This window comes from Bubalus kerabau, chromosome 11 (assembly GCF_029407905.1).
Source record: "Bubalus kerabau isolate K-KA32 ecotype Philippines breed swamp buffalo chromosome 11, PCC_UOA_SB_1v2, whole genome shotgun sequence".
In the NCBI taxonomy this organism is placed as follows: domain Eukaryota; kingdom Metazoa; phylum Chordata; class Mammalia; order Artiodactyla; family Bovidae; genus Bubalus; species Bubalus kerabau.
This window is the reverse complement of record NC_073634.1, coordinates 87,043,690-87,066,549: the sequence shown is the minus strand read 5'-3', so window position 1 is coordinate 87,066,549 and position 22,860 is coordinate 87,043,690. Positions and strand designations below refer to the sequence as shown.

The window sequence follows — 22,860 nt, the reverse complement described above, 5'->3', positions numbered from 1 at the left end:
CCTGCCTCCCTGTTTTGGGTCCTCTGATGAGTCCTGGAAGGTCAGGGTCAAGCACGTGTTCCCATGAGCAGTGTTAAGGGACAAGTCAGGGCCCTGGGTGAATGCCTTCACTCTCACAGCCATATTCCTGTACCCAAGGGAGTGAAACATTAAACAGAAGATAAAAATCTCTATGATGAATCAAAGAGACAGAAGAAGAAGGGAAAAAATAAAAACCTTTTTTTTCTTGCTGTTTGAGTAAGACTCCTGCATTTTCATTTTGCACTGGGTCCTGAAAGTTATGGTGCCGACAAAGCCTCCACCCCATCCTTTTGGACAGGCGAAGAGATGCACAGTCTGACAGCAGCCTCCTCCAAAAACATCATGCATGATTCAGAGTCCTTTTATTTATTTCCACCCTCTGATTCTTCTTATGTCCTTGATGTGTCTTTGAGGTCCAAGAGATGTGGAATCACTTCTTACAATGTACTTTGGTTCAGGAATTGCACATCTATCATCTTTGCTCTCTTGTTCAGATTTCCATTTTTATATCCTGTTTTAAAATGTGAATTATTTTTTTCCTGCCTTTAACATGTTTTATTTTTCAGCTCAACTTCTCATCCGGGAAAGCGATAGTTAGGTTTTGAATATCATTGGTGAGTTAGAAGTTGAAGCCCTGTCTTGAAAAGGTTATATTAAGAATAATCGATATCTGTCTTTGATTTCAAATAAATATAAATATAGTAAGCACTTATGAAGTCCTAACTCTGTGCCAGACATCATCCTAAGGGCATTCTATACTTTAACTCTCTACATCCTCGCAGTGTTTTGATGAGGTGGAAACTATTAATACTGTTTTGTAAATGAGAAACTTGAAATAGGGATAGTTTAGAACATATCCTCACATCCAAAAAAAAAAAAAAAAAAAAAAAACTAGCAAGTAGTCTAACCAGAATTAATATCAAAACACTTTACCTCCACACTCTGTACTCTTAATGACATGGATACACTATAGTTGGAGGTACTGGAATTGTTACTTGCAGGGTATTTATCCTCTACCACTTCATGAAGATTAATAAATATAATATCAATGTCTTCACTGAAGACTTGCTGTACCGAGCCCCTTCCTTGCTTAGTTGCTTCATTCGTGTCCAACTTTTTGTGACTCCATGGACCATAGCCTCCCAGGCTCCTCTGTCCACGGGACTCTCCAGGCAAGAATACTGGAGTGGGTTGCTCTGCCCTCCAAGCCCAGGGCCATGCTATTGGTGCTATATAATGTAATTTTAAAAGCCACTGTCAGAATTAGATATTATCTCTAATTTGAAGATGAGGAAGTTGAGCTTTCAAAAGGATGAGAACTCAAGCTTGTTCATTCATCAGTCTACTAAATGCGACAGCAATCCATCTGAATTCCAGGTCTGCATGAAGCCCTGCACTGTGGCACTGAAGAGCCTGGCATCCACCTCCATGACCTTCCCTACATCTGGCTCCTACCTCCCTGCACTCAACGCTCACTGCCTCACTCCTGAGAGCCCAGTATGTGCTTCTCTTTCCAATTCCACATTCAGCGATGTCGGATTGCTATCTTGAGTTTAGTCATGGTGGGTTATTTACCCTAAATAATCAACAAAGCCTGGAAACAAACCCCTTTGGAGAGCTGGCTTACCAACACAACACTGTGTGACCTTCAGCTAATTACTCAACCATTATGCAGCTTCTCTATTTACCACCATTTCCTGATCTACTCTTGTTTTTTATACTCCCTAAGCCCTTTCCCACTTGACTAGCAAATTACTCTCCATTGACTTTTTGTTCTCACTTTGGTCCAACCCTGAATCTAGTTATCTCCCTGCTTCAGTCCACTTTTCACCCTTCTGTCGGAATCATTATTCTTTCTGTTTTGCTTTTCCTTGAAAGTGAAAAATAAAATGTCATGAAGTATGAAGTTTGATGTGACAACATCCCAGTACCCACTGTGCTTCTTAACAAATGTATCAACAGAATTTATCATGAACTTGCCCCACATAAACTCTTCAGTGGTCCTCCATCCCCAGGAAATGAGATCAGCTCATCATGACATATAAATTCCCTTTATGATCACTTCCCTATCTCTCCATCAGGCTGATATCCTGGTCAAACTTTCCGCACTCTGGAGACACCAATTCCTCTGGAGTGGTACCACAGCAAGGGCCAGAGCTCAGACTCTAGAGACTGACAGTCCTGGGCTAGATGTCCCAGTTTCTGCTGTGGTTCAGATGTGCAACTGGGAATTCATTATCCCAATGTTTCAATATCTTTGCCTACAGAATAGGGTAGTTAGCTTTTGTGAGGTTTACATAAATGAATAAATAGAGGTGAACTTAAAGTTTGGCACATAGTGATAGCTATAAAAATGAAAATTATTATCATTGTTCATTTTAATAGCATTATTATCATCATTGTTAATAGCATTTATTATTCGGTTTCATTCTTTATAACTGGAAGAAATACCCCTGAAACATAACCATGTGGTTCTAGTGAACTGAGAGTTCAATACAAGAACCCTAATTAAATTACCAGGCTTTTGAAGAGACCTATTTGTTTAACATAATGAAAAACAAGAGAGTGGTGCAAACGTCCTCATTTCCTATCCATCCATGTCAGTATCTCACCTCTGGTACCAGGACAGTGGTGGTAGTTTGTACATGGGGAGAGTGGGGCATGAGAAACAAACAAACAAAATAGACAAAACTACTTCAGATAAAATGATCTCATGTGAAACTATTTACTAGGCATTTCTTTGGTATACCATGATGATATAGGCCTTTGGACATAGATTCCTACTTCCCTTCTGAGCAGAATACCCTGTATTTCCTACCTTCTTCAGCTTTTGTCTAAAAAGCACCCATCAACCTTTCAATTACCAGCTCAAGTGCAAAACATTCCAGGATATCATCTTTAATCTCCCCAAATGTAGTACATCACTCCCTCCTGCCCTGCATTTTAGGAACAACTACATCTTTAACCTGTTTATTAATTTGTACTTCAAGTTATTTTTATGTGGCCCTATTTATAAATATAATGTGAAATCCTTTGAGGTTAGGTTGTATTTTCTGTATGACCTACTATAGTAGAAATTGAGGTCCTTAATGAACATTTGCTAAATTGTGTTTTATTACATCAAATTGCATTAAAGTGAGATGCAACCATATCACGTAGGTTTTTTGTGTTGTCCTAATCCTGGAGAGGGATTCTATCTATGCAGGATACCAATAATGTATAGTCAGTGACAGAGAAGTAGAAATTAATAGTGCATATCAATTAAATAATTTTCTTCACCTCTGTCTGAAGTCTCTACTTCCACCAACAATGCCCTAGAATGTTAGAGATCATTTATTTGTAGTGGTTGATTTCATAGAAAAGAGATCGATCCAGTTAAATGATAGTATTTGAAGAACCAACAAACAAAAGAGCAAGCAGCTAAACCCAAGTCTGCTGATTCCTAAATGAAGGACTTGATGGCAATCTTTGCTGCTTCTCCTAGCCCTTAGCTCTCAATTGCTTCTCTTCTTCTTAACAGTTATTTTTGTGTAACTCAGTGGTAAATTTTAAATTGCATGTGTTCCATGTCTAGTGCCATGAACTTCTATGTAAATCTCCTGAGATACTGACATCTCTCAGTCCATCATCCAAATATGAATTTAGTGAAACCTCTCCAATTTAAAGTATTTTCTTTTTCTTCATCTTTGGTCTTGACCTATATCCCTATGTCATGATTTTACGCTTTCTTTGAAACTTTTTTGTTAAAACTAATCATTTACTCAAACCCTTAGACATACAAAAATACATGCTTCTTCAACGCAAGATGCTTACCTAGTCTTTCTGACCCCACAAATGAGAACTAGAAATGCTCTGTGATTCTATGATGCTTGCTGGAGAATAATCACTGATTTAAGAAGTCAAAAAAGAGTTACCAAAAATGGGTAAAAAGTTGATGCCTAGAGAATGTCTATGAGGTGATAAACACTAGTTCTAGTGGGATGATTCCTATCTGACCAATCACCATTCATTTTTGACAACATACACTCTACAGAGATACCTATCTATCTATCTATATCTTTCATACATTAATCATATACAATAGTTTTATTGAAATATATTTGTATACCATTAGGTTTACTCATTTAAAATGCATGATTTAAAATCTGTGGTGTATTTACAGAGTTATGCAACAACAAACACAACAGAGTTTAGGACATTTTTATCCCTCAAAACACCTGATATCCATTAACAGTTTCTTCTCATTACTCCTTTGCATGTGTGCGTGTTAAGTCACTTCAGTTGTGTGTCCAACTCTTTGTGATGCTATGGACTGCAGCCTGCCAGGCTCTCTGTCCATGGGATTCTCCAGGCAAGAACACTAGAGTGGGTTGCTACGCCCTCCTCCAGGGGATCTTCCCAACCCAGGATCAAACCCACATCTTTCATGTCTCCTGCATTGGCAGGCAAGTTCTTTACCACTAGCACCACCTGGAAAGACCCATTACCCCTTTACCTACCTCAAACTAGGTAAGCATGAATCAATGGTCTGTCTCGATAGAGTTACCTTTGTTGAACAGTTTTATCCATGTTTCAGCATGAATCAGTTCATTTTTATTGTAGAAAAGATGTACAAAATATTATTGCCTTTTATAAATATATTAATAACATGTTTTACTTATCTGTGTAGTAGTTGTTGGACATGGGTATTTTCAATTTTGGCTATTACGAATGATATTGTTATAAAAACTTATGTACACATTTTTGTGTAGACAAGTTTTTCCAGTTTTCTTAGATCTATACCTAGGAGAGGAAGTGCTCAGCAACACAGTAACTCTATGTTTAACCCTTTAAGTGATGGCAGATTGTTTTCCAGTTGCATCATTTTACATTCTGACCAAAAATATATGAGGTTACCAATTTCTCCACATCCTTGCTGACACTCACTACTCTGTTGCTTTTATGAGAATGGTCCCAGGGTCCTAGGTGAAACAGCATCTCATGTGGCTTTGCTTTACATTTCTCTAATAGATGATGAGGTTGAGTATATGTTCACATACTTACTGGCCATTTGTATATCTTTTTTGGAAACATGTCTATTCCAACCCTTCATTCATTTTTAATTGGATTGTATTTTTTATTATTGAGTTGTGGGTGTTTTGTTTTTTTTGTTTGTTTTTTTGTTTTTGTATCCTGAAGTTAGGTCTCTTGTCAGATACAGGACTTGCAACTATTTTCTCCCATTCTGTGGGTTTTGTTTTTAACTTACTGCACAAAGAGTTTTAATTTAGATGATATTAGACAAACAGCGGAGAAGGCAATGGCACCCCACTCCACTACTCTTGCCTGGAAATTCCCATGGCCAGAGGAATCTGGTAAGCTGTAATCCACGGGGTCGCTAAGAGTCAGACACAATTGAGCGACTTCACTTTTACTTTCACTTTTCACTTTCATGCATTGGAAAAGGAAATGGCAACCCACTCCAGTGTTCTTGCCTGGAGAATCCTGGGACAGGGGAGCCTGGTGGGCTGCCATCTATGTGGTCGCATAGAGTCGAACATGACTGAAGTGACTTAGCAGCAGACAAATAAACACACAAAGAACATTATATTGCTGAGTTATAGATGCTGGAAGATGGAGGTACAATTAGGTTGAATTTTTGCTTATTTAGGTCGCTGTTTCCAGTACAAAATGCAGTTTAAAGTTATAGCTCTCCCAAGTCATTTAGTTCTTCTAAGATTATGATAGTCACCACAGTGACCAGAAATTGAATGAAAGCCTCCCTTTGGTTTGCTAATTAGATCTGTACATCTCAAATTTGGTGAAAGACAAGAGTTCTAAATAACAGTTTATATGACTTGTTTCTGCACTGGGAGCATAAGGTGTGAAAGTGAAAGTGAAGGTGGATCAGTCATGTCCGAGCCTTTGTGATGCCATATAGCCTGCCAGGCTGCTCTGTCCATGGGATTCTCCAGGCAAGAGTACTGGAGTGGGTAGTGAGTTCCCTTCTCCAGAGAATCTTCCCAACATAGAGATTGAACCCAGGTTGCCCTCATTGTAGGCAGATTCTTTACCCTCTGAGCCACCAGGAAACCCAAGAATACTAGAGTGGGTAGCCTATCCCTTCTCCAACAGATCTTCCTGACCCAGGAATGGAACCAGGATCTCCTGCATTGCAGGCGGATTCTTTACCAGCTGAGCTACCAGGGAAACCCATAAAGTGTGAAGTAATGCCAAATACAAATAAGGTGGCACTAGTGGTGAAGAATCTATTTGCCAAAGCAGGAGATACAAGAGAACTGGGTTTGATCCTCTGGGTCAGAAAGATCCCCTGGAGAAGGAAATGGCTACCCAATCCAGTATTCTTGCCTTGGAGAATCCCATGGGCAGAGCGACTCTGGCAGGCTACAGAGCATGGGGCGACAAAGAGTTGAACATGACAGAAGCAACTGAGTATACAAACATGAGGGGAATATTCAGCCCCCAGAATCAAAGCCACATCTTTTATTTTTCCTACATTGGTTCAGTTCGGTCACTCAGTCCTATCAGACTCTTTGCAACCCCATGGACTGCAACACAACAGGCCTCCCTGTCCATCACCAACTCTCAGAGTTTACCCAAACTCATGTCCATTGAGTTGGTGATGCCATCCAACCATCTCATCCTCTGTTGTCTCTCTCTTCCTCCTGCCTTCAATCTTTCCCAACATCAGGGTCTATTCAAATGAGTCAGTTCTTCGCATTAAGTATTGGATTTTCAGTTTCAGCAACAGTCCTTCCAATGAATATTCAGGACTGATTTCCTTTATGATGGACTGGTTGGATTTCCTTGCAGTCCAACGGACTCTCAAGAGTCTTCTCCAACACCTCAGTTCAACAGCATCAATTCTTTGGCACTCATCTTTCCTTATAGTCCAATTCTCACATCCATATATGACTACTGGAAAAACCATAGCTTTGACTAGATGGACCTTTGTTGCCAAAGTAATGTCTCTGCTTTTTAAAATGCTATCTAGGTTGGTCATAATTTTTCTTCCAAGAAGCAAGCGTCTTTTAATTTCATGGCTACAGTCACCATCTGCAGTGATTTTGGAGCCCCCCAAAATAAAGTCTGTCACTGTTTCCACTGTTTCCCCATCTATTTGCCGTGAAGTGATGGGACCAGATGCCATGATCTTAGTTTTCTGAAAACATAGTTTTAAGCCAACTTTTTCACTCTCCTCTTTCACTTTCATCAAAAGACTCTTTAGTTTTTCTTCACTTTCTGCCCTAAGGGTGGTGTCATCTGCATATCTGCGGTTACTGATATTTCTCCCAGCAATCTTGATTCCAGCTTGTGCTTCAATCCAGCCCAGCATTTCTCATGAGGTACTCTGCTTGTAAGTTAAATAAGTAGGGTGACAATATACAGCCTTGATGTACTCCTTTCCCCATTTGGAACCAGTCTGAGTTCCATGTCCAGTTCTAACTGTTGCTTCCTGACCTGCGTACAGATTTCTCAAGAGGCAGATCAGGTGGTCTGGTATTCCCATCTCTTTCAGAATTTTCCACAGTTTCTTGTGATCCACACAGTCAAAGGCTTTGGCATAGTCAATAAAGCAGAAAGAGATATTTTTCTGGAACTCTCTTGCTTTTTCAATGATCCAGCGGATGTTGGCAATTTGATCTCTGGTTCCTCCGCCTGTTCTAAATTCAGCTTGAACATCTGGAAGTTCACGGTTCACGTATTGCTGAAGCTTGGCTTGGAGAATTTTGAGCATTACTTTACTAGTGTGTGAGATGAGTGCAATTGTGCAGTAGTTTGAGCATCCTTTGGCATTGCCTTTCTTTGGGATTGGAATGAAAACTGACCTTTTCCAGTCCTGTGTCCACTTCTGAGTTTTCCAAATTTGCTGGCGTATTGAGTGAAGCACTTTTCACAGCATCATCTTTTAAGATGTGAAATAGCACAACTGGAATTCCGTCACCTCCACTAGCTTTGTTCATAGTGATGCACTCAAAGGCCCACTTGACTGCATTCCAGATGTCTGATTCTAGATGAGTGATTACACCATCATGATTATCTGGGTAATGATGATCTTTTTTTGTACAGATCCTCTGTGTATTCGTGCCACATCTTCTTAATATCTTCTGCTTCTGTTAGGTCCATACCATTTCTGTCCTTTATTGTGCCCATCTTTTTATGAAATGTTCCCTTGGTATTTCTAATTTTCTTGAAGAGATCTCTAATCTTTCCCATTCTATTGTTTCCCTCTAATTCTTTGCACTGCTCACTGAGGAAGGCTTTCTTATCTCTCCTTGCTATTCTTTGGAACTCTGCATTCAAATGGGTATATCTTTCCTTTTCTCCTTTGCTTTGCACTTCTCTGCTTTTCTCAGCTATTTGTAAGGCCTCCTCAGAAAGCCATTTTGGTTTTTTGCATTTCTTTTCCATGGGGATGGTCTTGATCCCCATCTCCTGTACAATGTCATGAACCTCCACCCATAGTTCTTCAGGCACTCTGTCTATGAGATCTAATCCCTTGAATCTATTTCTCACTTCTACTGTATAATCATAAGGGATTTGATTTAGGTCATACCTGAATGGTCTAGTGGTTTTTCCACTAAAAAAAAACCACTTTCTTCAATTTAAGTCTGATTTTGGCAATAAGGAGTTCATGATCTGAGCCACAGTCAGCTCCCTGTCTTGCTTTTGCTGATTGTATAGAGCTTCTCCATCTTTGGCTGCAAAGACTATAATCAATCTGATTTCGGTATGGACCAGTTGGTAGGTGGTAGGTGGATTCTTTACCAATACCAATTGATAGGTGGTAGGTGGTTTGATAGGTGGATTCTTTACCACTGGTGCCACCTGGGAAGCCCACAAACATGGCAGGGGCAGGGGAATATAAAAAATAAAAATGAGTGAAAAAAGGGGGAAACTTCATGATCAAAACAGACCTGCATGGAAGAGAAGGCTTTTTATCCACCTCATGCCTTTTTTTCTCCTCCACAACTACAAGGTTAGGGGCCTTTTTACCACTGTCAGTGAAAATCACATTTTTCAGGCTCTCTTGCAGAGAAGCGTGGTCCTCAGTTCTAGCAAAGGAGATGTAAGTGCACTTAATAAAGTTGAATGCATAATTCCACAAACTTACAAGGAGATTTCTAAGAGCCCTAATTACATAATTTTATTAACATAATTGGAGATTTAAGATCACTCTTTAAAAAAAAATTGCAGATTAAAGAAGAAAAATAATCATCTACAGTTTTTCTCCAACTTAATGATTGTTTGACCAAAGAAGCAGATAGAGAGCATCTGAGATCACTAATCTTGCTAAAGTTTAACTGTAGGATTTCTATACAGTGGTTGTTACCTCACTCTATAAGGAAACTGATTTTGCTTGTTTTATTTTATTTTTTAATCAATTTTTTATTGGAGTATAGTTTCTTTACAATATATACAATGCATAATTTTGAAGTTTAGAAAAATGGTAAAAATGAATTTATTTGCAAAGCAGAAATAGAGAAGCAGACATAAAATAGACACAAGGATACCAAGGGGGAAAGGGAGCAACTGGGCGATTGAGATCGACACATGTTACTATCAACACTAATTATAAAATAGATAACTAACAATATATAGTACAGCACAGGGAACTCAACTTAATGCACTGTGGTGATCTGAATGGGAAGGAAGTCCAAAAGGGAGGGGTTTATATATATATATATATGTATGGCTGACTCATTTTACTGTACAATGGAAACTGAAGTTTTCTCTGTCACCAAAATCACTGAGGATGGTGACTGCAGCCATGAAATTAAAAGACACTTGCTCCTTGGAAGAAAAGCTATCACACACCTAGACAGCGTGTTAAAAAGCAGAGACATCACTTTGTTGACAAAGGTCCATATCGTCAAGGCTCTGGTTTTTCCAGTAGTCAAGTACAGATATGAGAACTGGGCCATAAAGAAAGCTGAGTGCCAAAGAACTGATGCTTTCAAACTATGGTACTAGAGAATCCTTTGAGCAACAAGGAGATTAAACCAGCTAATCCTAAAGAAAATCAGTCCTGAATATTCATTGGAAGGACTGGTGCCAAAGCTGAAACTCCAATACTTTGGCCACCTGATGCAGTAAGCCAACTCATTGGAAAAGACCCTGATTTGGGGAAAGATTGAAGGCAGGAGGAGAAGGGGACGACAGAGGATGAAATGGTTGGATGGCATCATTGACTCAACGGACATGAGCTTGAGCAAACTCAGGGTGATAGGGAAGGACAAGGAAGCCTGGCCTGCTGCAATCCATGGGGTCGCAGAAAGTCAGACATGACTTGGCAACTGAACGACAACAACAACGGCTGATTCATTTTGCTTTACAGTAGAAACTAACACAACATTGTAAAGGAAACTATTACTGAGATTAATTATGCTCTCTTACAGGTGAGCATGACTCATCCCAGCCCTCAAGGAAGTCATAGCCTGTGCAGTCTAATCTGTGTAGCCTGAGTACAGACACAAAACCAAAAGAATATGCTGGAGAGCTGAGAAAATTTTATGTCTCAACTTACTGCAGAGAATTTTTATTTTTCCTGTGCAAGTTTTTTTTTTTTCTGTATTTTTGAATATAGTGAATTAATCATTTCCTCTCATTGATGGAACATAGTTTTGTAGCACAATTTCAGCCAATATATTAGGTCATTATAATATATTTTTATTTTTGGACTTGAACGGCTTCTTTTTCATCACTCCCTCTTTCATTTGTATCTGCCACTTGAATTTTTAAAATTTTATAAGAGAGTGAAGTCTCTCAGTTGTGTTCGACTCTTTGTGACCCCATGGACGGTAGCCTACCAGGCTCCTCCATCCATGGAATTTTCCAGGCAAGAGTACTAGAGTGGGTTGCCATTTCCTTCACCAAAAAAAATGTTCTAAAGTTTCATTATATTTAATGCATTTACATATGCTAACTTAATTACCTTCTGAAACAAGGGGGGTATCAATAAACATGAATATTTATTAATATAAAATTACAGTGTGATATATTAAAAATTGGTTGAATTTGAATAAAATGATAATACATAATAAATACAAATGTAATACATTTTCTAGGAAATCAAATGAAGGCTGGTCAAAGGACCATCTGTAGTTTAGATCTGAAATTATAATTAGGAATTAAGTGGGCCAACAGAGCACTACGAATGTCCACATTGAAATGTAAACTCACAGTGCAGAATGACACTCTTAGAAGTTTTCTAAATTTCTTTTTCTGTATAAATCCATGTTCCTCACCTTCCATATTTACCTAACAAATTTGCTCTGAGGACCACATATTAGATTATGTGTAAATTGTATTAAAAATTGTATAAACTTTATGTAGTATTGCCAAATCTTTATTTTTTTTACCAAAACACTTGTTTATAGGTTTGCAGCTAAAAACAGAAGATATACCTTTTTGTATTTTCTGAAAAATGCAACTATAAGCTTTTAAGTATGCTTTTTTAATAGTTAATGATTTGCTTCAGTCAGTATCTGAATTTCTCTGATTATAATTTTTTCAAATGTTAGTATCTAAACATAAAATAAGATTCATAGTCTTTAAGACTTAGAATATGTGCATTTTAATTTATCCCTGGAGGTTAACATCAAAATTAATTGAATTATTTGATACCAATAATTGAGTGCTGTTTTCTTATATTTGTATAAATTATTTGATTTTATGCCCTTAAATCACCCAAATTTATATGCTGTTTGACTCTGTTGCCCCTGGTAATACAGGTTCACTCTCATCTTAAACCTTTGTGGGTGAGACTGAATATTTTTTATTTCAGTTCAGTTCCATTCATTTCAGTCTCTCAGTCATGTCTGACTCTTTGTGACCCCATGAACTACAGCATGCCAGGCCTCCCTGTCCATCACCAACTCCCGAAGTCCACCCAAACCCAGGTCCATTGAGTCGGTGATGCCATCCAACCATCTCATCCTCTGTCGGGACTCCCCTTCTCCTCCTACCCTCAATCTTACCAGCATCAGGTCTTTTCAAATGAGTCAGCTCTTCGCATCAGGTGGCCAAAGTATTGGAGTTTCAGCTTCAACATCAGTCTTAGCAATGAACACCCAGGACTGATCTCCTTTAGAATGGACTGGTTGGATCTCCTTGCAGTCCAAGGGACTCGCAAGAGTCTTCTCCAACACCAGAGTTCAAAAGCATCAATTCGTCGGTGATCAGCTTTCTATATAGTCCAACTCTCACATCCATACATGACCACTGGAAAAACCATAGCCTTGATTAAACGGACCTTTGTTGGCAAAGTAATGTCTCTGCTTTTCAATATGCTATCTAGGTTGGTCATAACTTTCCTTCCAAGGAGTAAGCGTCTTTTAATTTCATGGCTGCAATCACCATCTCCAGTGATTTTGGAGCCCAGAAAAATAAAGTCAGCCACTGTTTCCCCATCTATTTGCCATCAAGCTATGGAACCGGATGCCATGATCTTATTTTCTGAATATTGAGCTTTAAACCAACTTTTTCACTTTCTTCTTTCACTTTCATCAAGAGGCTATTTAGTTCTTCTGCACTTTCTGCCATAAGGGTGGTATCATCTGCATATCTGAGGTTATTGATATTTCTCCTGGCAATCTTGATTCTAGCTTGTGCTTCCTCCAGCCCAGTGTTTCTCATGATGTACTCTGTGTATAAGTTCCTTTAAATTCTTTTCTTTCTTTCTTTAACTGTTTTGTTTTTGGAACATTCAGGTTATATTCTCTTTTAAACGGAATTTTCAAAGTTAAATATCTAAGCTGGTAGGTGGGGTCAGTCCTTAAGTCATCTGCATTTCTAAAGTATTCCATTTGATACTTGGAAGGAAAAACTATTTAGAATGTAACTGTAAGAACAAGGGCCTTAGGGTCATATGATTTGTATTCCAGATGCCCTTTTTCAAACAATGGCATCTTTGAAAATCACTTACACATTAGCCTCAGCTTTCTTACCTATTTAATGGAGAATCTACAAAATCATTGGAGATGGTTGTTGGGAGGAACAGTGCTAAATAGCCTTGAAGGAGAAAGTCCATGGGAAAATGGCGAAGGGCCAGAAGTACCCAGGCATTTGTGTACTGATTGCTGAAGAACATTTCCTGCCTTTGGCTATGCTCGGCACCTAGAGTTAACAATTAAACATTAAAGACGTTGCTTGAGAAAGTGGGTCATGGATAAACTCATGGGTCGTTAAGAATGCGCTGTTCCTTGAAGTATCTTTTACTGATTATATCCTAGCCTTGTACATGTTCTGCTAGCTGTATGCTCTAAGCTCTTTGTTCCTTGCTCCTATAAAAAGGCTTGACTGCAAAAATAAACTTGTCAGTCCTTGCAGAGACTATCCAAGTGTTGTTCTTTCAGGTTCACCATTTCCAAGTCCCAGAGACATATCTCCAACAAGTGGCACCACGAACAAGGACTTGAAGGAAGACTGAACAAAGCGGCGAGCCCTGCAGAAAGAGGTAAGCAGGATGGGACAACACAGCAGTAAGATTCCTTTCATTTCTATAATGCATCACTTTCTGAAACAAACTGGTGTTAATGTTTCAAGAGATCAGTTGAATGACTGCTATCATATTTTACTAGAACATAATTCATGGTTCCCAGAGAAGGGGACGCTCGATCTAGACATATGGAAAAGGGTTAAGAATAATGTTTTGCGAGCATATTGGCAAGGAGTCCGTATTCCCCCTCAATGGTGGGTTACATGGTCACTCATACAGGCTGTCATAGAACAAATTGAAAGGCATAATGTTGATTTGGAAGTAGAAACTGTTTGGTCTTTACATGAATATGAGCTTAAGGAACAAAATATGCAAGGTGCTTTGAAATATAAGAATGTTATGCTTAATCAGACACAATCCCTGGAAAAACAGCTTGGAGACGTATGTATACAGGATGTGTCAAAACTGAAGCCACTTAGAGCAGAGGTCATTTCATTCAACGGACAGCCCAAACCTGAGGTTTTTCCTTCTGCTCCATCTGTAACAGCAGTTGCTAACTTTGCTCGTACTAATCATTTCACTCCTCTTCAGGAGATGCCTGCTTGCGCTTTCCCTTTCCCAATACAGTTTGATCAGCCTGCCCAAGGTAAGAATGCTTGGGCTGGTCTAGATTTTGGTATGTTGTCCAGCTTTAAGAAAGCATACACTCTATATGGATCTACTTCTCCTTACTGTGTAGAATTCCTCAGAGGATGGGCTGATCATTGGATGCCATATGATTTTTTTTCAAGTAGCAAAGATGGTTCTAAATCCTCAACAATTACTTCAGTGGCAAACGTGGGTTGGTGATGAGGCCCGACAAATGATGATTGACCAGCAATCTCGTGGTAACCCTGCCAATTTAACCTATGATATACTCACTGGAATGGGAGCCATGGCCGATATTACTGCACAATTAGATAATATTACCCCTCAGATGTTGCATTTCATTAGAGAAATTTCTTGCAGAGCATGGGCAAAGGTTGATAATGTTAACTCTGATGGTTCATTTGTCAAGATTACCCAGGGACATGAGGAGGAATATACCCAATTTATAGGAAAATTAAAGGATGCCATTGAAAAATCTATCAGAGATGAAACCTTACAAAATATTATTTTAAAACAACTTGCCTTTGAAAATGCTAATGAGGAATGTTGATCCGTGCTTAGACCAATTCGAGAAACTGGTTTTCCTATGGAATATTTGAAAGCTTATAGAGATATTGGATCTATGTCCCATAGAGCAAAATTAGCGGCACTAGAAACTTTCAATGTGCAAAAGGCTGCCAGTGCTAAATGCTTTAACTGCGGGAAGGCTGGCCATATGAAAAAACAATGCCACATGCCAGTGCAAACAGCCAAAAATAATCTTACTTCTAATAAAAAAAAAGGCCCCCGGGAGTTTGCCCAAAATGTAAAAGAAGATTCCATTGGTTGAATGAGTATCGTTCCAAATTTGATAAGGATGGAAATGCATTGACACCAGAGGCACAACAAAAACAACAGGGAAACTAATAAAGGGGCTATCCTCTAGCCCCACTACAAAAGGAGGACCCAACATTATGACACTGCAAGCAGCTACATCTAAGAGTGCTTGCATTGATATACCTAGTCCTTATGATATGGAATTAATAGACTTATACAATCCTCATAAAATTCCCACTAGATATTATGGTCCGATCCCACGCAAAACAGTTGGACTAATTTTGGGATGTAGCAGCTGTACAATGAAAAGTTTAGTAGTATTGACTGGAGCTGTGGATGAAGATTATGAAGGAGAGATACATGTCATGGTGAATGTCTTAGAATTAAGAAATGTATATCTACAAAAAGGGGAACGCTTTGCACAATTATTACTTTTGCCATATGTCAAACCAATGAGGGCATCTGATAAAATTAGGCAGGGAGGTTTTGGTAGCACCAATCTTACTGCCGCACTATCTACCTTATTAAAGGAACATCAAAAGCCTATGCTTACTGTAAAGATACGGGTAAAAAATTTCACAGGTATGTTGGATACAGGAGCCAATATTTCCATTATTAGAACTGAAGAATGGCCCCTTGAATGGGGTAAGACTGTGGCTCCTTCCGGACTGTTAGGGGTAGGAGAGGCTGATGCTACACGAACTTTCATCAGTGCATCCTATTTACAAGCTTATGGTCCTGATCAAATTGTAGTTTACATCAAACCATATATTACCAGTATCCCTATTAATTTGTGGGGAAGGGATTTTCTTGAACAAATGAAAGCCACGTCTCTCTAAATGAGCCTTTTTGATGGGGGCCATTGAATTAACACCGCTGCCTCTTGATTGGGAATCTGATGCCCCAGTATGGACACCACAGTGGCCCCTGACTAAAGAAAAGTTGGCAGCTCTCACACAATTAGTAAATGAGCAATTACAGAAAAATCATATAGAGCCTTCATTTTCCCTATGGAATTCTCCCGTTTTTGTAATAAAAAAGAAATCAGGAAAATGGTGAATGTTGATAGATTTAAGAAATGTTAATAATACTATGATTCCTATGGGGCCCTTACAACCTGGATTGCCCTCCCCTTCCATGGTGCCAAAAGGATGGCCTGTAATTATTATTGATTTACAAGACTGCTTTTTTACTATACCTTTGCATCCTAAAGATAGAAAACGTTTTGCTTTTTCAGTTCCCTCTATAAATCACATGGCTCCTGTTAAAAGATTTCAATGGAAGGTTTTACCTCAGGGGATGATGAACTCTCCTACCATTTGCCAATATCTCATATCTGTTTTATCACAACCCAGTAGAGATAAATATCCTACTGCCTTCATAATTCATTATATGGATATGTGACATACTCCTTTCCATGGAATCTGAACTTTGTTTACAAGAGTTATATGACAAAGTCACCACCACTCTTCAAAATCATGGCCTACTTGTTGTGCCAGATAAAAATCAATTGAAAGCACCCTTTAATTACCTAGGACATGTTATGGAAGAGTCTAAGATAAAACCTCAAAAAACTCAAATCTCTGTGCATTCTCTACCCACATTAAATGATTTTCAAAAATTGATAGGAGATATTAATTGGCTTCGGTCATCTATTGGCATTTCCACCTATGCATTACAAAATTTATTTAAAATTTTAGAGGGACCTCCTGACTCTAATAGTCCTAGACAGCTAACAAAAAAAGCGAAATAAGAATTAAAATTTGTTGAAAAACACATTCAACAATCTTTCTCTACTCGGCTGGACCATACCCAACTGATCTATTTATATATATTCCCCACCAAACATCCACCTACTGCAATCATAGCTCAAAACAGCCCAATAGAATGGGTATATCTACATACTAAGCAGTCAAATAAAATCGTATCATACATTGAGAAAATAGGACAGCTAATTGTATCAGGAAGGAGCCGTGTAAAAACCTTAACTGGATTTGATCCATATGCAATACATGTCCCTTTGACAAAAAAGGAATTACAAATTGCCTTACAGTATAACATGATCATGCAAATAGCATTAAGTGACTTTCAGAACGTTATCTCATTCCATTTGCCAAAAGGAAAATTATGGGACTTCCTACAATTTACTAAATTTATAGTAACTAATATCATTGCCTTCCAGCCTATTTCAAATGCACCTACCTATTTCATTGATGGCAACAAGAAAGGCATAGCTGGGATTGTCGGCCCTGATATCAAAGAGAAATTACCCACTACCTATTCTTCAGTACAAAGAGTTGAATTGTATACTTTATATGCTGCTTTGTCTCTTCAACCATCATCCTTCAATGTCTATACTGATTCTAAATACCTTGCTTCCCTTTTCCCTGATTTTGTTACCGCCTTTTTATACAACCTAGATGAAGAATTATATATTCTCTTTTCAAAGACTCAAGCCTTAATTCGATCACACATGGAACCTTTCTTCATCGCACATATACGTGCTCATTCAGGTTTACCTGGCCCCCTGGCAGCAGGGAATGATGCTGTTGATAAGTTCATAGCTCCTATCTTTACATCTGCTATGGACGAACACACTAATCTTCATATCAATGCTAAAAGATTGCACTCTAAATACCATATTCCCCTCACTGAAGTGAGACATATCATTAAATCCTGTGATGTCTGTGCTCCTCTGCACTTACGTACCATAGTTTCAGGAGTTAATCCTCGCGGGCAACAGCCTAACTCCCTTTGGCAATCCGACTTCACTCATTGTTCCTTAGGAAAGTTTTCTTTGCTTTTAGTCTCAGTGGATACATTTTCAGGTTTTATATGGGCAGTGCCTGTCTCTTCAGAATCCAGCAAACACGCCATTTCCGCACTTTTACTCACCTTCCCTGTTATGGGAATACCTTCGGTCTTAAAAACAGATAATGGGCCTGCATTTACCTCTCACTGATTTCGCTCATTTCTAATGGAATGGAATATAACACACATCACGGGGATACCCTACAATCCCCAGGGTCAAGCAGTTATCGAAAGAACCCATCGTATTCTTAAAACTCATTTGTTAAAACAGAAAGGGGGAATATGGAAGAGGAAATACACTTCTTATCCTATGAACCCTCAGTTGTTATTATCTTTAACTCTTTATTCCTTAATTTTTTAAAATTTACTAAAAGATAGTTCTGATACTCTTGCAGAGAGACATTTTGCAGAGGAAAACAGTAAGAAACTGTTAGAAGCCAACACACCAATATGGTATAAGCAGTTTAATCAATGGTTGCCAGGAATCTTATGACTCCTAGGCAGAGGTTACGGTCTTGTCGTTGCAGATGGAGAAGAAATCTGGGTTCCACTTCGCCATGTCCGTTACCAAGAAGGACCCCAAGACCAGACTCCCCTGACAGGTGACACAGCTGACACGAAGGGTCTCATCAATGACCATAGAGAAGCCGAAGAGAAAACGTCAATGTCTGAACCCCTACCGTAGGACCTGAGCAATGGCATGTGTGGAAGATTCCTGCTGCATTGGAGTGCTTTGCCAATGTGTATGGGACTGTGAAAGCCATAAAAACCTCAAAACTATACCTTTTTATACGATAGTACAGGTTATATCCAATCTTGTGTGCACCTCCCGTACATGTTTATTGTAGGTAACTTCGATATAGATCTTTCTGCTAAGATTGTTAACTGTACAGCATGTGCCTTGTATACATGTTTAAACCATACTATTTCATATCATTATGTCAACATTGCAATAGTCAAGCAAAGATCTGATTTGTGGCTTCCTGTTAACCTAACAGAACCATGGACCGACTCTGTATTTCTCTCAGTTTTGCTTAAATATGGCTTAAGGAGGTCAAGGCGCATAATAGGATGGATTATTGCTGGCATTCTTAGTCTACTATCTATTGTTACAGTAGGAACCCTATCTGGTATGGCACTACACAATTCTATACAGATGTCTCTACTCAAGACTCTGTGCCTCCTACGACGGAGTCCAACTAACAGCTGCTGTGCTTAAACTAAAAAACAAAAGGAGGATATGTTGGGAGGCACAGTGCTAAATAGCCTTGAAGGAGAAAGTCCGTGGGAAAATGGCGAAGGGCCAGAAGTACCCAGGCATTTGTGTACTGATTGCTGAAGAACATTTCCTGCCTTTGGCTATGCTCGGTGCCTAGATTTAACAATTAAACATTAAAGACGTTGCTTGAGAAAATGGGTAATGGATGAATAAATGGGTCCTTAAGAATGCACTGTTCCTTGAAGTATCTTTTACTGATTATATCCTAGCCTTGTACGTGTTCTGCTGGCTCTATGCTCTAAGCTCTTTGTTCCTTGCTCCTATAAAAAGGCTTGACTGCAGAAATAAACTTGTCAGTCCTTGCAGAGACTATCCAAGTGTTGTTCTTTCAGGTTCACCATTTCCAAGTCCCGGAGACATATCTCCAACAATGGTGATTGCAACCATGAAATTAAAAGAGGCTTTCTCCTTGGAAGGAAAGTTATGACCAACCTAGATAGCATATTAAAAAGCAGAGACATTACTTTGTCAGTAAAGGTCCGTCTACTCAAGGCTATGGTTTTTCCAGTAGTCATATATAGATGTGAGAGTTGGACTATAAAGAAAGCTGAGAGCCGAAAAATTGATGCTTTTGAACTGTGGTGTTGGAGAAGACTCTTGAGAGTCCCCCGGACTGCAAGGAGATCCAAACAACCCATCCTAAAGGAGATCAGTCCTGGGTGTTCATTGCTAAGACTGATGTTGAAGCTGAAACTCCAATACTTTGGCCACCTGATGTGAAGAGCTGACTCATTGGAAAAGACCCTGATGCTGGGAAAGATTGAGGGCAGGAGGAGAAGGAGATGACAGAGGATGAGATGATTGGATGGCATCACAAACTCAATGGACCTAGGTTTGGGTAGACTCCGGGAGTTGGCGATGGACAGGGAGGCCTGGCATGCAGCAGTTCATGGGGTCACAAAGAGTCGGATATGACTGAGTGACTGAACTGAACTGAACTGAACACTTACCTTGCTTAGCTAACAAACACATTGTTACTTGTTCTTATTTTAATTATTATTGAATTGTCATGTTGAATCTGATGCCCTGAAGGAGTCTCCAGGATTCCAAGTTGAATTATACAAGCCAATTCGATAATAAGTTCAGTAGTTATCTAATTGAATCTCCCTTCTTCTTATGTAGAAACTGAGCTGCAGAAATAGTTGTGATTTTTCCAAGAGGCTCTCAGCAAATTGGGACAAAGCTATGACCAGAAAAATCACATCTTTTTACCCAGGAAGAAGTAAAGTCACAAAGATTTTATTCTGTTGAAATGTATCCTTTTAGATTGTAGGATTTGGGAAGAATTTCCAAATATGTAACTTAGGTGTGTGGGGATATCAGTTAGTGACATCTTGAAAGAAACAATGAAGGACTCTTAGAACTCTAAGCATTAGTGTATTGATGAATTTCATTGACTTAAAGAAAAACACACAACTAAGAATTATGAGTTTGTTTTATTCAATGTCTTACTGAGGACTACAGCCCAGGAGGCAACCTCTCAGGAGCTCAGAGAGAATTACTCTGAAGAGAGGGGAAGAAGTCGTTTTATATAGGATTTCTGGCTACAGAGTACATGCAGACAAGCACATTCTTGGGGAAAGATTACTGCTAGTCACTTTTCAAGTTAATGATTTTAGTGCTCTTCAATATGGGAAAATGCAAGAATTTGGGTTCAGTGAAATTCTTCCTGAGATATGTATATTATTAATACTATTTCTGGGGCCTGCTATTCCAAAGCATAGAGTGCCCCATCCTGTTTTGTATCCTGATTTCTATCAGGGTGCACGTCTATCAGTGACTGTAGTACTGTCAGTGACTTTAGCGGTTGTCAACTTAATCTTTATAGAAATAGATGGATAGTGCATGTGCGCGTGCTTAATTGCTTAGTAGTGTCTGACTCTTTGCGACCCATTGGACTGTAGCCCACCAGGCTCCTCTGTCTGTGGGATTTTCCAGGCAAGAGTACTGTAGTGTGTTGCCATTTCCTTCTCCAGGGGATCTTCCCAATCCAGGGATCAAACCCATGTTTGCTGTGTCTCCTGAATTGCAGGCAGATTCTTTACCCACTGAGCCATCAGGGAACAATCTCATCTATAGCACAGTTTGCACAGAGCTGCAAAGGCCTTCATAAAGAATTAAAAAGACACATTATCTTGATCACAAAGCAAAAGTAAAACAAACTGTGTATCTATATGAGTTTTAAGAAAGCCAAACATATAATTACAAAAAGAGGATCTTTCAGCAGAAAACATAGACTAAGGGTGAGAAAAAACACTAGTGTTGGACACCCAGCACTCATGAAATATAAGATGACATAAATATATGTATCCATATTTCTATCTATCTGTGTGCATGCATGCTAAGTGACTTCAGTCGTGTCCAACTTGGTGCAACCCTATGGACTCAGCCTGCCAGTCTCCTCTGTCCATGGAATTCTCTAGGCAAGATTACTGGAGTGGGTTGCCATTTCCTCCTCCAGGGCATCTTCCTGACCAAGGAATTGAACCTGCATTTCTTATATCTCTTGCATTGGCTATATCATGTTAAGATAGGTCTGATAAATACTGTAGATAAATTGTGTTCATAGTCCTCTCAGCTGCTGAGTTACACATACCTGAAGTCTTTAAAGAGACTTCAAAATAGAGCAGAAGGCAACCTAGAAATAAAAGGCAACAGACAAATGTAGGCAAATAATTGGGTCAGTAGAAAATTGGACAATATTGGAATTATTATAATATAGCCCAAGATGCCAGCTTTAGGCTTACATTGAAGAAATCAATTAAAAATGAAGATGCAAAGAACAGCATGTATATTTCTTTATGTCGATACACAGTGCTTCCTTATCAGCTGTGTCCCTGAAGTTTCATGTATTACATTAACCAAAAGATTCATTTGGGTATTTCTGTAACATCTTACGGAGAAACCCAAACAAACTCTGAAGGGAAGTGAAGCGAAATGAAGTCGCTCAGTCTGGCTCTTTGCAATGCCGTGGACTGTAGCCTATCAGGCTCCTCCGTCCATGGGATTTTCCAGGCAAGAGTGCTGGAGTAGATTGCCATTTCCTTCTCCAGGGGATATTCCCGACCCAGGAATCGAACCCAAATCTCCCGCATTGTGGGCAGACGCTTTACCATCTGAGCCACCAAGGAAGCCAACTCAATTCCCTGATAGTGCAGTTGGTATAGAATCCACCTGCAATGCAGGAGACTCTGGTTCAAATCTTGGGTCAGGAAGATCCACTGCAGAAGGGATAGACTGCCCACTCCAGTACTGCTGGGCTTCCCTTGTGGCTCAGCTTATAAAGAATCTGTCTGCAATGTGGGAGACCTGAGTTCGATCCCTGGGTTGGGAAGATCCCCTGGAGAAAAGAAAAGCTACCGATTCCAGTATTCTGGCCTGGAGAATTCCATGGAATATATAGTCCATGAGATCACAAAGAGTCGGACACGACTGAGCCACTTCACTTCAAAATTAATATTACTATTTCACATAAGAGGAGTCCATCAGACAGAAATGAAATAATTTGCCGAGTGTCAAAGAAACAGTTTGAGAAATATATTAAAAAAAAATACTTGGGTTTGTTGTGTTAAACAAATAATAGAAATAATAATCTCTTCATTTAAAAAATGTAGTAATAAGAGAGATCAAGTTCCTTTCTTCACAGAGAGCACTTTTCCAGTGTGATGGCACAAAAATAAACATGTAGTCATGTGAATAAGTAACATCACACATTGGCTGTGGAAGGTAGATGATGAGGGGGTGAGATTGAGATGGGAAACTTCTCTATGTTTATCCCTGCTCTTTAGTCATGAGTTTTAAATCCATTGTAAGGGAAAGAACTTTTTGCCCCCATTGAACCTGA

At 39.2% G+C, this 22,860-nt stretch overlaps 1 protein-coding gene across 1 annotated transcript; it reads left to right on the top strand.

Annotated features, from left to right (window-relative positions):
* Positions 1-1,308: 1,308 nt before the first annotated feature.
* On the top strand, positions 1,309-15,779 carry LOC129623845 (uncharacterized). Its single transcript, XM_055541757.1, is given in 5 exon segments — positions 1,309-1,518; positions 13,354-13,480; positions 13,626-14,108; positions 14,966-15,754; positions 15,757-15,779. Coding segments are annotated over 5 exon segments (1,632 nt in total).
* Positions 15,780-22,860: the final 7,081 nt, after the last annotated feature.